At 57.5% G+C, this 11,928-nt stretch overlaps 1 protein-coding gene across 2 annotated transcripts in view; it reads left to right on the plus strand.

The window, feature by feature from the left end:
• plcg1 (phospholipase C, gamma 1) overlaps positions 1–11,928 on the plus strand; it is a 39,886-nt gene that overhangs the window by 22,932 nt on the left and 5,026 nt on the right. The window contains exons 17-26 of one of the 2 annotated variants that reach the window (XM_014134666.2): positions 600–787; positions 1,219–1,419; positions 1,535–1,654; positions 2,952–3,132; positions 3,224–3,301; positions 3,429–3,532; positions 3,673–3,766; positions 3,986–4,055; positions 11,287–11,450; positions 11,796–11,892. In XM_014134666.2, the coding sequence (XP_013990141.2) occupies positions 600–787; positions 1,219–1,419; positions 1,535–1,654; positions 2,952–3,132; positions 3,224–3,301; positions 3,429–3,532; positions 3,673–3,766; positions 3,986–4,055; positions 11,287–11,450; positions 11,796–11,892 (1,297 nt within the window). The remainder of the gene's footprint in view (positions 1–599; positions 788–1,218; positions 1,420–1,534; positions 1,655–2,951; positions 3,133–3,223; positions 3,302–3,428; positions 3,533–3,672; positions 3,767–3,985; positions 4,056–11,286; positions 11,451–11,795; positions 11,893–11,928) is intronic. The other variant, XM_014134667.2, reaches the window with a different exon arrangement.

Below are 11,928 nucleotides of genomic sequence, written 5' to 3' on the forward strand. Positions count from 1 at the left end.
GCTGTTTTCACGACTGCTTGTCAGAATGCATGTTTCCCTTCCTATGGCACTTATAACATGAATGAGCCACGGAGAGGAATATTTATCTAGCATAGAACACAACAACAAGCCGACTAGGTAAATAAACTATTCTACTATGGGGTTGTTACTTTTTCTATTAATTACTTGTTTTGTTTGCAGATAAAGTACATGTGGAATGTTCTAGGCAAAATGCTCCTCAACAGAAAGTTTTTCATGTTCCATATTTTTTATTGTGTGGAGGCAATGATTTTGCAGGGGTGCAGCACCACAGCAAAATGAAGCCAGCGGACACACTGCGGTACATACAGGACAGAACATCACTTTATGCTGCTTAATGCCATAGGACAGGGTTTCCCAAACTCTGTCCTCGTGACTCCAAGGGGTACACGTTTTTGCTTTTTGGCCTAGTACTACACAACTGATTCAACTAATCATCAAGCTTTTATCATTTGAATCAGCTGTGTAGTGTTATGGTAAAAACCAAAATGTGCCCCCTTGGGGTCCCCAGTACCAAGTTTGGGGAAACGCTGAAATAGGAGTTCCAACATTAAACTCTAGCACTCTCTCTGTCTTTCTAGGTCTCGAACGGTATGGACCAACATATAGCAGAGAAGTGGTTCCATGGGAAGCTGGGTGCTGGTCGCGACGGGAGACAGATAGCTGAGCGGCTGCTGTCGGAGTACTGTCTTGAGACGGGTGCTCCCGACGGGTCCTTCCTGGTCCGGGAGAGTGAGACGTTCGTAGGAGACTACACCTTGTCCTTCTGGTAAATCTCCCCTACTGTACCCCCCCCCCACTAACTCCCTTCTCATCACCCTTGTTCCCAGCTCACTCTGAACCTGCCTCACCCCACTCCTGTTCCCTGTTCCTAGCACACTAACCTAACCCCCCTTCTCCTCACCCTCTGTCTCCTCACCCAACCCATTGCTTGCATCACAGAGTTCAGATAATACTTGTGCTGTATGTTCTTGAGGGCTAGCCCCCAATCTACGGTGCCCATAGGTTTGCTACACTGCTAAGCCTTGGACCTGAACAGTCAATCAATCCAAATTGTTGTCCTTTTGGTTTTCTGTAGTAGCCAGTCACGGTGTAGGCTAGGCTGCTGGTCTCTCTGCTAATGCAGGGGACAGGGCTGAGTAACCGGGATCATCTCATTTCAAATCAATACCTGGTCTCTCTCTTTCACTGTCCACACAGGCGTTCAGGCCGGGTGCAACACTGTCGCATCCACTCTCGCCAAGAGGCGGGCAGCCCCAAGTTCTACTTGACAGACAACCTGGTGTTTGACACGCTATTCGCCCTCATCACCCACTACCAGCAGGTAGCGCTGCGCTGTAACGAGTTTGAGATGAAGCTGACTGAGCCTGTGCCCCAGACCAACGCCCACGAAAGCAAAGAGTACGTCCAGCTCTCAAGGCTTCAGATAGTCATTCATTTCTATCTCATGTGTGTCAGTGATGACTTTATGAAGGAGGGTAGGAAGGATGTGTGTAAGTATGAGTGTATGTTCTAGGTGGTACCATGCCAACCTGTCTCGGAGCCACGCTGAGAACATGCTGATGAGGGTTCCACGTGACGGGGCGTTCCTTGTCAGAAAAAGGGCAGAGCTAAGCTCCTTTGCCATTTCCTTCAGGTGAGTTCCAAATATAGAAACAGACAACTAGACAGAATTGTTTGTTCTGGTTGTTACTGATGGGTAAAATGCAGCATCAGGTATTATTTGATATTAGGAAAGTTGACATGCCTCACCAGCTTGCTAGAACTTGTTTTGAAAGCAAGACGTTCAGAGTAGCTCAGCTAGCTCAGAGAACGGTGACCTATGCCTTCTACTCATTAAAGATTTTCATGAGGAAGGAAGTGGTCACTGGTTGTGAAAATAGTTTACTGGTGGCCCATTATTATAATTTTTTTTATCACAGTTGGCAACCTAAGCCACAATATTGTAAAATGTTTTATTTTACCTTTATTTAACTAGGCAAGTCAGTTAAGAACAAATTCTTATTTACAATGACGGCCTAGGAACAGTGGGTTAACTGCCTTGTTCAGGGACAGAACAACAGATTTGTACCTTGTCAGCTCGGGGATTCGAACTTGCAACCTTTCGGTTACTAGCCCAACGCTCTAACCACTAGGCTACCCTGCCGCCCCGGTAAGTGTAGAGCCCCGGCAAGGGCTCTAAATAAAAACATGACAATGGTAACTTAACGGCATTATGTGACTTTATGGGCGACCCTACCAAATTCACATAGCTCTGTTATTCAACTTGAATGCCAGTCTAAGACGCGGTAGATCTGTTCTAGATGCACTTTCTATGCTTCCCGTTAAGTTTAGTTTGTGTCTCTTCACTTTCGGTTTTGTACACCAGCTTCAAACAGCTGTAACAACATTTTTGGTTATGGAAAACATATTTCACAGCGGTTTAGACGGTACGATGATTCTCTACACTATACTAGTTTATTTTGTCACACAAACTGAAATTAGGCAAACTATTAGCGTTTCAGCAACCTGGAAATGTCTGAGCGATTTCTGCACAGTGCATCTTAGGCACACAATGTGGTTTTATAAGCACCACAGTGTGTATTTTACAGCAAGTAGTCAAAGATCAAAGCTGTGACCTACTCGAGACATGCGTTCTTTACTGTGTTAGATCTGTAGTATAGCTCACGCTGCCGTCCACCTGGCCTCTCGAGACGCGCGTTCTAGCGTCTGCTCTGGCATTACTGACTGGCTTGTTGTGAAAATGTACAGTTCTAGGTCTAATTACAACGAAAGCATCTTCCATGACGATGGGTTCTTGCCACTGTCGTCCTTGGCGTCCTCTTTCTTCACGGGGATTTTGGTTCAGGTTGCTGTGAAGCGCCTGATGATTAATGCACGCAGCAGGTCACGTACGTACGTGTGTGTTTAACCCTGTGTTGTCGTCCCCTCAGGGCAGAGGGGAAGATCAAGCACTGCAGGGTGCAGCAGGAGGGCCAGACGGTGGTGTTGGGGACGTCGGAGTTCGACAGCCTGGTGGATCTCATCAGTTACTACGAGAAGCACCCGTTGTACCGTAAGATGAAGCTCCGCTACCCTATCAATGAGGAGACGCTGGAGAAGATAGGCACCGCTGTGAGTGGACCACACACACCTGTGCTCATGATTGTTGCTGTAGTCAGTGTAAGTGAGTTGGATATCCTCTGAACTGTCATGTATTTGTCAGGAGCCAGATTACGGGTCTCTGTATGAGGGGCGGAACCCTGGGTTCTACGTCGAAGCCAATCAGATGCCCACCTTCAAGGTAAGACTGCACCGGATCTCTGATCCATCCTGTCTCCTTCCCTCTCTTTGCAAATGTAACAATGCAAGGATTGTTGTGTGTGTGTGTGTGTGTGTGTTTGTCCTACCCCCTTCACATCGGTCTGCAGTGCACAGTGAAGGCCATGTATGAGTACAAGGCCCAGAGGGATGATGAATTGTCCTTCAGTAAGAACGCCATCATCCAAAATGTGGACAAACAGGAAGGAGGCTGGTGAGTGACATCACACACAGGAAGTCAGGTTCACTATCCAAATCTATCAAATCATCACAGAGCTACATGAGTTATCTGGGGTTGGTTATAGAACATCCTTCTAGAGTAAACCCCATTCCGTGTGTGTTTCTCTCACTCAGGTGGAAGGGGGACTGTGGTGGGAAGAAGCAGCTGTGGTTTCCTGCTAACTATGTAGAGGAGATCAGTCCTTCAGCTGTGGAGCCAGACAGATCAGTAAGGCCCTCTACCCTGTAGACACATACTGGGATACGCATCAGATAATCCCACCTGCTAATAATCCACATTTTACAGCCACCAGTCTATGCTATGAGAGGGACTGTCATTTTCTAGCGTTTATAGCAACAACATGTAAAATGCTGCTGTTGGGTTTTTCGATTAGCATTCATGTCTCCCCTCTCTCTCCCTCTCCCTCTCTCTCCCTCTCTCCTACAGCAGCTGACAGAGAACAGTCCTCTGGGAGACCTGCTGAGAGGAAGTGTAGATGTGTCTTCCTGTCAGATTGGTGAGTGACTCCTCCCCTTCCTGTTTCTATCCTCCTGCAGATAGTACGGTCACCTTGCCTCGGGACGACCTCTACATACTTGTATCTCCCCCTCAATCTCTTTTCTTTATCTCTCACCACCCTCTCTCTCTCTGGGGTTATCACTGTTCCATCTCTCCCTCTCTCTCTCTGGGGTTATCACTGTTCCATCTCTCCCTCTCTCTCTGGGGTTATCACTGTTCCATCTCTCCCTCTCTCTCTCTGGGGTTATCACTGTTCCATCTCTCCCTCTCTCTCACTGGGGTTATCACTGTTCCATCTCTCCCTCTCTCTCTCTGGGGTTATCACTGTTCCATCTCTCCCTCTCTCTCTCTCTGGGGTTATCACTGTTCCATCTCTCCCTCTCTCTCTCTCACTGGGGTTATCACTGTTCCATCTCTCCCTCTCTCTGGGGTTATCACTGTTCCATCTCTCCCTCTCTCTCTCTCTCTGGGGTTATCACTGTTCCATCTCTCCCTCTCTCTCTCTCTGGGGTTATCACTGTTCCATCTCTCTCTCTCTCTCTCTCTCTCTTCTCTCTCTCTCTCTCTCTCTCTCTCTCTCTCTCTCTCTCTCTCTCTCTCTGGGGTTATCACTGTTCCATCTCTCGCTCTCTCTCTCTCTCTCTCTCTCTCTCTCCCTCTCGCTCTCTCTCCCCTCTCTCTCTCTCTCTCTCTCGGGGCTCTCTCTCTCCCCTCGCTCTCTCTCTCTCTCTCTCGCTCTCTCTCTCCCCCTCTCGCTCTCTCTCTCCCTCTCGCTCTCTCTCTCTCCCCTCTCGCTCTCTCTCTCTCTCCCCCTCGCTCTCTCTCTCTCCCCCTCGCGCTCTCTCTCTCCCCTCGCGCTCTCTCTCCCCCTCGCTCTCTCTCCCCCCCTCGCTCTCTCTCCCCCTCGCTCTCTCTCCCCCTCGCTCTCTCTCTCCCCCTCTCGCTTCTCTCTCTCCCCCTCGCTCTCTCTCCCCTCGCTCTCTCTCCCCCCCTCGCTCTCTCTCCCCCCTCGCTTCTCTCTCCCCCCTCGCTCTCCCGCCCCCCTCGCTCTCTCGCTCTCCCCCCCCTCGCTCTCTCCCCCCCTCGCTCTCTCCCCCCCCCTCGCTCTCTCTCCCCCCCTCGCTCTCTCCCCGCCCCCCCGCTCTCCCCGCCCCTCTCCGCTCTCTCCCGCCCCCCTCGCTCTCTCCCGCCCCCTCGCTCTCTCCCGCCCCCTCGCGCTCTCTCCGCCCCCCCTGCTCTCTCCGCTCCCGCCTCGCTCTCTCCGCCCCCCTCGCGCTCTCCTGCCTCCTCTCCCGCCCCCTCGCGCTCTCTCCCGCCCCCCCTCGCTCTCTCCCGCCCCCTCGCTCTCTCCGCCCCCCTCGCTCTCTCCCGCCCCTCGCTCTCCCCCCCCTCGCGCTCTCTCCCGCCCCCTCGCTCTCCCCCCCCTCTCGCTCTCTCCCTCCCTCGCGCTCTCTCCGCCCCCCTCGCTCTCTCCCGCCCCCCTCGCCTTCTCCCGCCCCCCCTCGCGCTCCTCTCCCGCCCCCTCGCGCTCTCCTCGCCCCCCTCGCGCTCTCTCCCGCCCCCCCGCTCTCTCCCGCCCCCCTCGCTCTCTCCCGCCCCCCGCTCTCTCTCTCCCGCCCCCTCGCTCTCTCCTCGCCCCCCTCGCTCTCTCTCCCCCTTCCTCTCTCCCCCCCTGCTCTCCCCGCCTCGCTCTCTCTCCCCGCCCCCGCTTTCTCCCGCTCGCTCTCTCCTCCCCCGCTCTCTCGCTCTCTCCCCCGCTCCCTCGCGCTTCTCTCCCCGCCGCTCGCTCTCTCCCCGCTTCCTCGCTTCTCTCCCCGCTCGCTGCTCTTCCCCTCCGCTCGCTCCGCTCTCGCTCTCCCCGCTGCTCGCTCTCGCTCCCGCTCGCTCGCTCTCGCTCCGCCCGCTCGCTTCCGCTCCTCGCTTCCCGCTCGCTCGCTCAGCTTCTCTCCCCGCTGCTCGCTCGCTTTCTCTCCCTCGCTCGTCGCTCTCTCTCCCCCGCTCCTCCTCTCTCCCCCTCGCTTTCTCTCCCCCGCCTTTCGCCTCCCCCGCTTCCTCCTCTCTTCGCTCGCTCTCCCCCTCCGCTCGCTCTCTCCCCGCTCGCCGCTCTCTCGCTTTCCCCCTTCTTTTCTCCCGCTGCTTTCTTCTCTCCCGCTGCTCGCTCTCCCCCGCTCGCTCGCTTTCCCCGCTCGCTGCTCTCTCTCGCTCCGCTCTCTCCCGCTCTCTCTCTCCCCGCTTTCTCTCCCCGCTGCTCTCTCCCCCGCTTCGCTCTCTCTCCCCTCGCTGCTCGCTTTCTCCCGCTTCGCTTTCTCTCCTCGCTCGCTTTCTCCCCCCTTCGCTTTCTCTCCGCTCGCTGCTCTCTCCCGCTTTCGCTTCTCTCTCGCTCTTCCCCCTTCGCTAGCTCTCCTCCTCCCCGCTCGCTTTCTCTCCCCCGCTCGCTCCTTCGCTCTCCTCGCTGCTCTCCCCGCTTTCTCCGCTCTCTCCCTGCGCTGCTCTCCCGCCGCTCGCCGCTCTCCGCTCGCCGCTTCCCGCTGCTTTCTCTCCCCGCTTCTCGCTCTCCCCCTTCTCTCTCTCCCGCTCGCTCTCCTCTCTCCCCGCTCGCTCGCTCGTCTCCCCGCTGCTCTCTCTCCCTTCGCTCTCTCTCTCCGCTCGCTCTCTCCCCCCTCGCTCTTTCTCCCCCCTGCGCTTCCGCTGCTTTCTCTCGCTGCTCGCCTCCTCTCTCCCGCTTCCTCGCTCTCCTCCCCCCGCTCGCTTCTCTCCCTTCCCGCCGCTGCTCTCTCTCTCCCTCGCTCGCTTTCTCTCTCTCCCTCTTCGCTCTCTCTCTCCCCTCGCTTCTCTCTCCCGCGCTCGCTTCTCTCCCGCTTCGCTGCTTTCTCCCCGCTGCTCTTCCCCCGCTCGCTCGCTTTCCCCCGCTCGCTCGCTTCTTCCCGCTCGCTTTCTCTCCTCGCTCGCTTCTCCTCCCTTCGCTGCTTTCTCCCGCTCGCCTCCTCTGCTTTCCCGCTCGCTTTCTCCCCGCTCGCTCTCTCTCCCTCTCCTTCTCGCTCGCTCTCTCTCTCCTTTCTCGCTCTCTCTCCTGCTACGACGCTCTCTCTCCCTCTCCTCTCTCTCCGCCGTCTCCCCCTCGCTCTCTCCCGCTCGCTCTCTCTCTCCGCTCCCGCCGCTCTCTCTCTCCCCGCCGCTCGCTTCTCTCTCCGCTCGCTCGCTCTCTCTCTCCTCCCCGCTCGCTCTCTCTCCCGCCCTTCGCTTCTCTCCGCCCTTCTCTTTCTCTCTCTCTCCGCCCGCTGCTCGCTCTCTCCTCCTGCCGCTCGCTCCTCTCTCTCGCTCGCTCGCTTCTCTCCCCGCTCGCTCTCTCTCCTCTCCCGCCGCTTTCGCTCCCGCCGCTTTCCTCCCCTTTCGCCGCTCTCTCTCTCGCCGCGCTTCCCTTCTCGCCGCTTCCCCTCTCGCCGCTTTAGCGCCCCTCGCTCGCTCGCTTTCGCTCCCTCGCTGCTCTCGCCTCCCGCTTCGCTCGCTCGCTCCTGCTCTCGCCGCCTGCTCTCGCTTCGCCGCTCGCTTTCGCTCGCTCGCCGCTTTCGCTCGCTCGCTTTCGCCCGCTCTGCTCTCCGCCCCCCTCGCTGCTTCTCCCTCGCTCGCTCTCCTCCTCGCTCTCGCTCCTTCTCTCCCGCTGCTCTCTCCGCCCCCTCTCGCTCTCTCGCCTTTCTCATCTCTCTTTCGCCCTCGCTCTCTCGCTCTCTCTCTCTCCGCCTCTCGCTCTTTCATCTCTCTGCCCCTCCTCTCGCTCTCTCTCGCTCTCATCTCTCTCGCTCCCTCGCTGTCTTCGCTCTCATCTCTCTCTCGCTCATCTCTCTCTCGCCCCGCTCTCATCTCTCTCTCGCCCTCGCTCTCATCTCCTCTCTCGCCCTCGCTCTCTCTCTCTCTCGCCCTCCTCTCTCTCTCTCGCTCATCTCTCTCTTCGCTTCTCTCGCCCCCTCTCTCGCTCTCTCTCGCTCTTCTCGCTCATCTCTCTTCTGCCCCTCTCGCTCTCTCTCGCTCTCATCTCTCTCGCCTCTCTCATCTCTCTCTCGCCCCCTCTCAGCTCTCTCGCCCCCTCTCCGCTCTCTTCGCCCCTCTCGCTCTCTGCCTCTCTCGCTCTTCTCGCTCTCTCGCTCTCTCGCTCTCCGCTCTCGTCTCTCTCGCCCCCCCTCTCGCTCTCTCTCGCCCCCTCTCGCTCTCTCGCCCCCTCTCAGCTCTCTCTCCCTCTCAGCTCGCTTCTCGCTCTCAGCTCTCTCTATCCCCCTCTCGCTCTCTCTCTCGCCCCTCTCGCTCTCTCTTCGCCCCTCTCGCTCTCTCTCGCCCCCTCTCGCTCTCTCTCGCTCTCATCTCCTCTCGCCCCCTCTCAGCTCTCTCTCGCTCTCCTTCTCTCTCCCCCCCTCTCGCTCTCTCTCGCTCTCATCTCTCTCGCCTCGCTCCTCATCTCTCTCTCGCCTCCGCTCTCATCTCTCTCTCGCCCTCGCTCTCATCTCTCTCTCGCCCTCGCTCTCATCTCTCTCTCGCCCCCCTCTCGCTCTCTCTCGCTCTCATCTCTCTCTCGTCGCTCTCATCTCTCTCTCGCCCCCTCTCGCTCTCATCTCTCTCTGTCGCTCTCATCTCTCTCTCGCCCCCCTCTCGCTCTCATCTCTCTCTCTCGCTCATCTCTCTCTCGCCCCCCTCTCGGCGCTCTCGCTCATCTCTCTCTCGCCCCCCCTCTCGCTCTCTCTCGCTCTCATCTCTCTCTCGCCCCCCTCAGCTCTCTCTGCTCTCATCTCTCTCGCCCCCCCTCTCAGCTCTCTCTCGCCCTCCCTCTCAGCTCTCTCTCGCCCCCCCCTCTCGCTCTCTCTTCGCCCCTCTCGCTCTCTCTTCGCCCCCTCTCGCTCTCTCTCGCTCTCATCTCTCTCTCGCCCCCCTCTCAGCTCTCTCTCGCTCTCATCTCTCTCGCCCCCCTCAGCTCTCTCTCCCTCTCAGCTCGCTCTCGCTCTCAGCTCTCTCATCCCCCCTCTCGCTCTCTCTCCTCCGCTCTCTCTCCTCTCGCTCTCTCTTCGCCCCTCTCGCTCTCTCTCGCCCCCCTCTCGCTCTCTCTCGCTCTCTCTCTGCTCTCTCTGCTCTCCTCGCTTCTCTCTCGCTCTCTCTCGCTCTCATCTCTCGCTCCCCTCTCAGCTCTCGTCTCTCTCTCTCTCTCCCCCTCTCGCTCTCTCTCGCTCTCATCTCTCTCGCCCTCGCTCTCATCTCTCTCTCGCCTCGCTCTCATCTCTCTCTCGCCCTCTCTCGCTCTCTCTCGCTCTCATCTTCTCGCTCGCTCTCCATCTCTCTCTTCGCTCCCCTCTCGCTCTCATCTCTCTCGCTCTCCTCTCTCGCCCCTCTCGCTCTCATCTCTCTCTCGCCCCCTCTCGCTCTCTCTTCGCTCATCTCTCGCTTCTCTCTCGCTCTCTCGCTCCTCTCTCGCTCTCTCTCTCAGCTCTCTCTCGCTCTCTCTCTCTCGCTCCTCTCAGCTCTCTCTCCTCTCGCTCTCTCTCGCCTCACTCTCTCAGCTCCCCTCTCAGCTCTCTCCCTCTCGCTCTCTCTCGCCCCCTCTCGCTTTCTCTCGCCCTCTCGCTTCTCTCTCGCCCCTCTCGCTCTCTCTCGCTCTCTCTCTCTCTCTCCTCTCGCTCTCTCGCTCTCATCTCTCTCCCCCTCTCAGCTCTCTCTCCCTCTCAGCTCTCTCTCCTCTCAGCTCGCTCTCGCTCTCAGCTCTCTCAGCCCCCCTCTCGCTCTCTCTCTCGCCCCTCTCGCTCTCTATCGCCCCCTCTCGCTCTCTCTCGCTCTCATCTCTCTATCGCTCCCCTCTCGCTCTCTCTCGCTCTCATCTCTCTCCGCCCCCTCAGCTCTCTCTCGCTCTCATCTCTCTCTCGCCCCCCTCAGCTCTCTCTCGCTCTCAGCTCTCTCTCGCCCCCTCTCGCTCTCTCGCTTCTCTCCTCGCTCTCTCTCTCGCTCTCTCGCCCCCTCTCGCTTCTCTCTCGCTCCTCTCTCTCGCTCTTCTCGCTCTCTCTCGCTCCCTCCGCTCTCTCTCCTCCTCTCGCTTCCTCTCGCTTCTCAGCTCTCTCGCCCCCTCTCAGCTCTCTCTCGCTCTCTCTCTCTCTCTCGTCCCCCCCTCTCAGCTCTCTCTCTCTCGTCCCCCTCTCGCTCTCTCTCGCTCTCATCTCTCTCTTCGTCGCTCATCTCTCTCTCGCCCCCTCTCGCTCTCTTCTCTCTCTGCGCTCTCATCTCTCTCTCTGCCCCTCTCGCTCTCATCTCTCTCGCCCCCTCTCGCTCTCTCGCTCATCTCTCTCTCGCCCCCTCTCGCTCTCTCTCGCTCTCATCTCTCTCTCGCCCCCCTCTCAGCTCTCTCTCGCTCTCATCTCTCTCGCCTCAGCTCTCTCGCCCCCTCTCAGCTCTCTCTCGCCTCCTCAGCTCTCTCTCGCCCCTCTCGCTCTCTCGCTCTCTCGCTCTCTCTCTCTCGCTCTCTCTCGCCTTCCTCTCGCTCTCTCTCTTCGCTCTCTCTCGCTCTCTCTCGCTCTCTCTCGCTCATCTCTCTCTCTCCCTCTCGCTCTCTCTCTCGCTCTCATCTCTCTCCCCCTCTCAGCTCTCTCTCCTCTCAGCTCGCTCTCGCTCTCAGCTCTCTCTCTCACCCCCTCTCGCTCTCTCTCGCCCCCTCTCGCTCTCTCTGCTCTCATCTCTATCGCCCCCTCTCGCTCTCTCTCGCTCTCATCTCTCTCTCGCCCCTCAGCTTTCTCTCTCGCCCCCTCAGCTCTCTCTCGCTCTCAGCTCTCTCTCGCCCCCCCCTCTCGCTCTCTTCTTCGCCCTCTCGCTCTCTCTCGCTCTCTCGCTCTCTTCTCTCTCGCTCTCTCTCGCTTTCTCATCTCTCTCTCGCCCCCCTCTCAGCTCTCTCTCGCCCCCCTCTCGCTCTCTCTCGCTCTCAGCTCTCTCTCGCCCCCCTCTCGCTCGCTCTCAGCTCTCTCTCGCCCCCTCTCAGCTCTCTCTCGCTCTCATCTCTCTCTCGTCCCCCCCTCTCAGCTCTCTCTCTCTCCGCCCCCCTCTCAGCTCTCTCTCTCTCTCGTCCCCCCCTCTCAGCTCTCTCTCGCTCTCGCCCCCCCTCTCAGCTCTCTCTCTCTCGCCCCCCCTCTCAGCTCTCTCTCGCTCTCATCTCTCTCGCCCCCCCTCTCGCTCTCTCTCGCTCTCATCTCTCTCTCTCTCTCTCCCCCTAGTGGTGCGGCCTGATGGTAAGGGAAGCAGGCTGCATGTGTTCTCCCTCCTCCCAGCTGCCTCTCCCAGGGCAGGGCAGGTCTTGGACATCGCTGCCAATACCCAGGAGGAGCTCAAAGAGTGGGTCATAAAGATCAGAGAGGTCACCATGACATCAGAGGCCAAGGTATGGAAAGAATACTTTGTAGTAAATGTGTAAGAATAAAGAATGGAAGAAGCGTATACCATGTGCAGGAATACTTCCTCAGAAACTGAGTCGTGTGGTTGTCTGTGAAGTAATGACCGTGAGTAGTGTCAAACTGAGTCGTGTGGTTGTCTGTGAAGTAATGACCGTGAGTAGTGTCAAACTGAGTCGTGTGGTTGTCTGTGAAGTAATGACCGTGAGTAGTGTCAGACTGAGTCGTGTGGTTGTCTGTGAAGTAATGACCGTGAGTAGTGTCAGACTGAGTCGTGTGGTTGTCTGTGAAGTAATGACTGTGAGTAGTGTCAAACTGAGTCGTGTGTCTGTCAGCTGGAGGAGGGGAAGATGATGGAGAGAAGGAAGAAGATCGCTCTGGAGCTGTCTGACCTGGTCATCTACTGTAGACCTGTACCCTTCGACGAGGACAGTAAGTACGCGTCTATACAGCTAAACACACTGTCAC

The sequence above is a fragment of the Salmo salar genome, chromosome ssa13 (assembly GCF_905237065.1).
Source record: "Salmo salar chromosome ssa13, Ssal_v3.1, whole genome shotgun sequence".
In the NCBI taxonomy this organism is placed as follows: domain Eukaryota; kingdom Metazoa; phylum Chordata; class Actinopteri; order Salmoniformes; family Salmonidae; genus Salmo; species Salmo salar.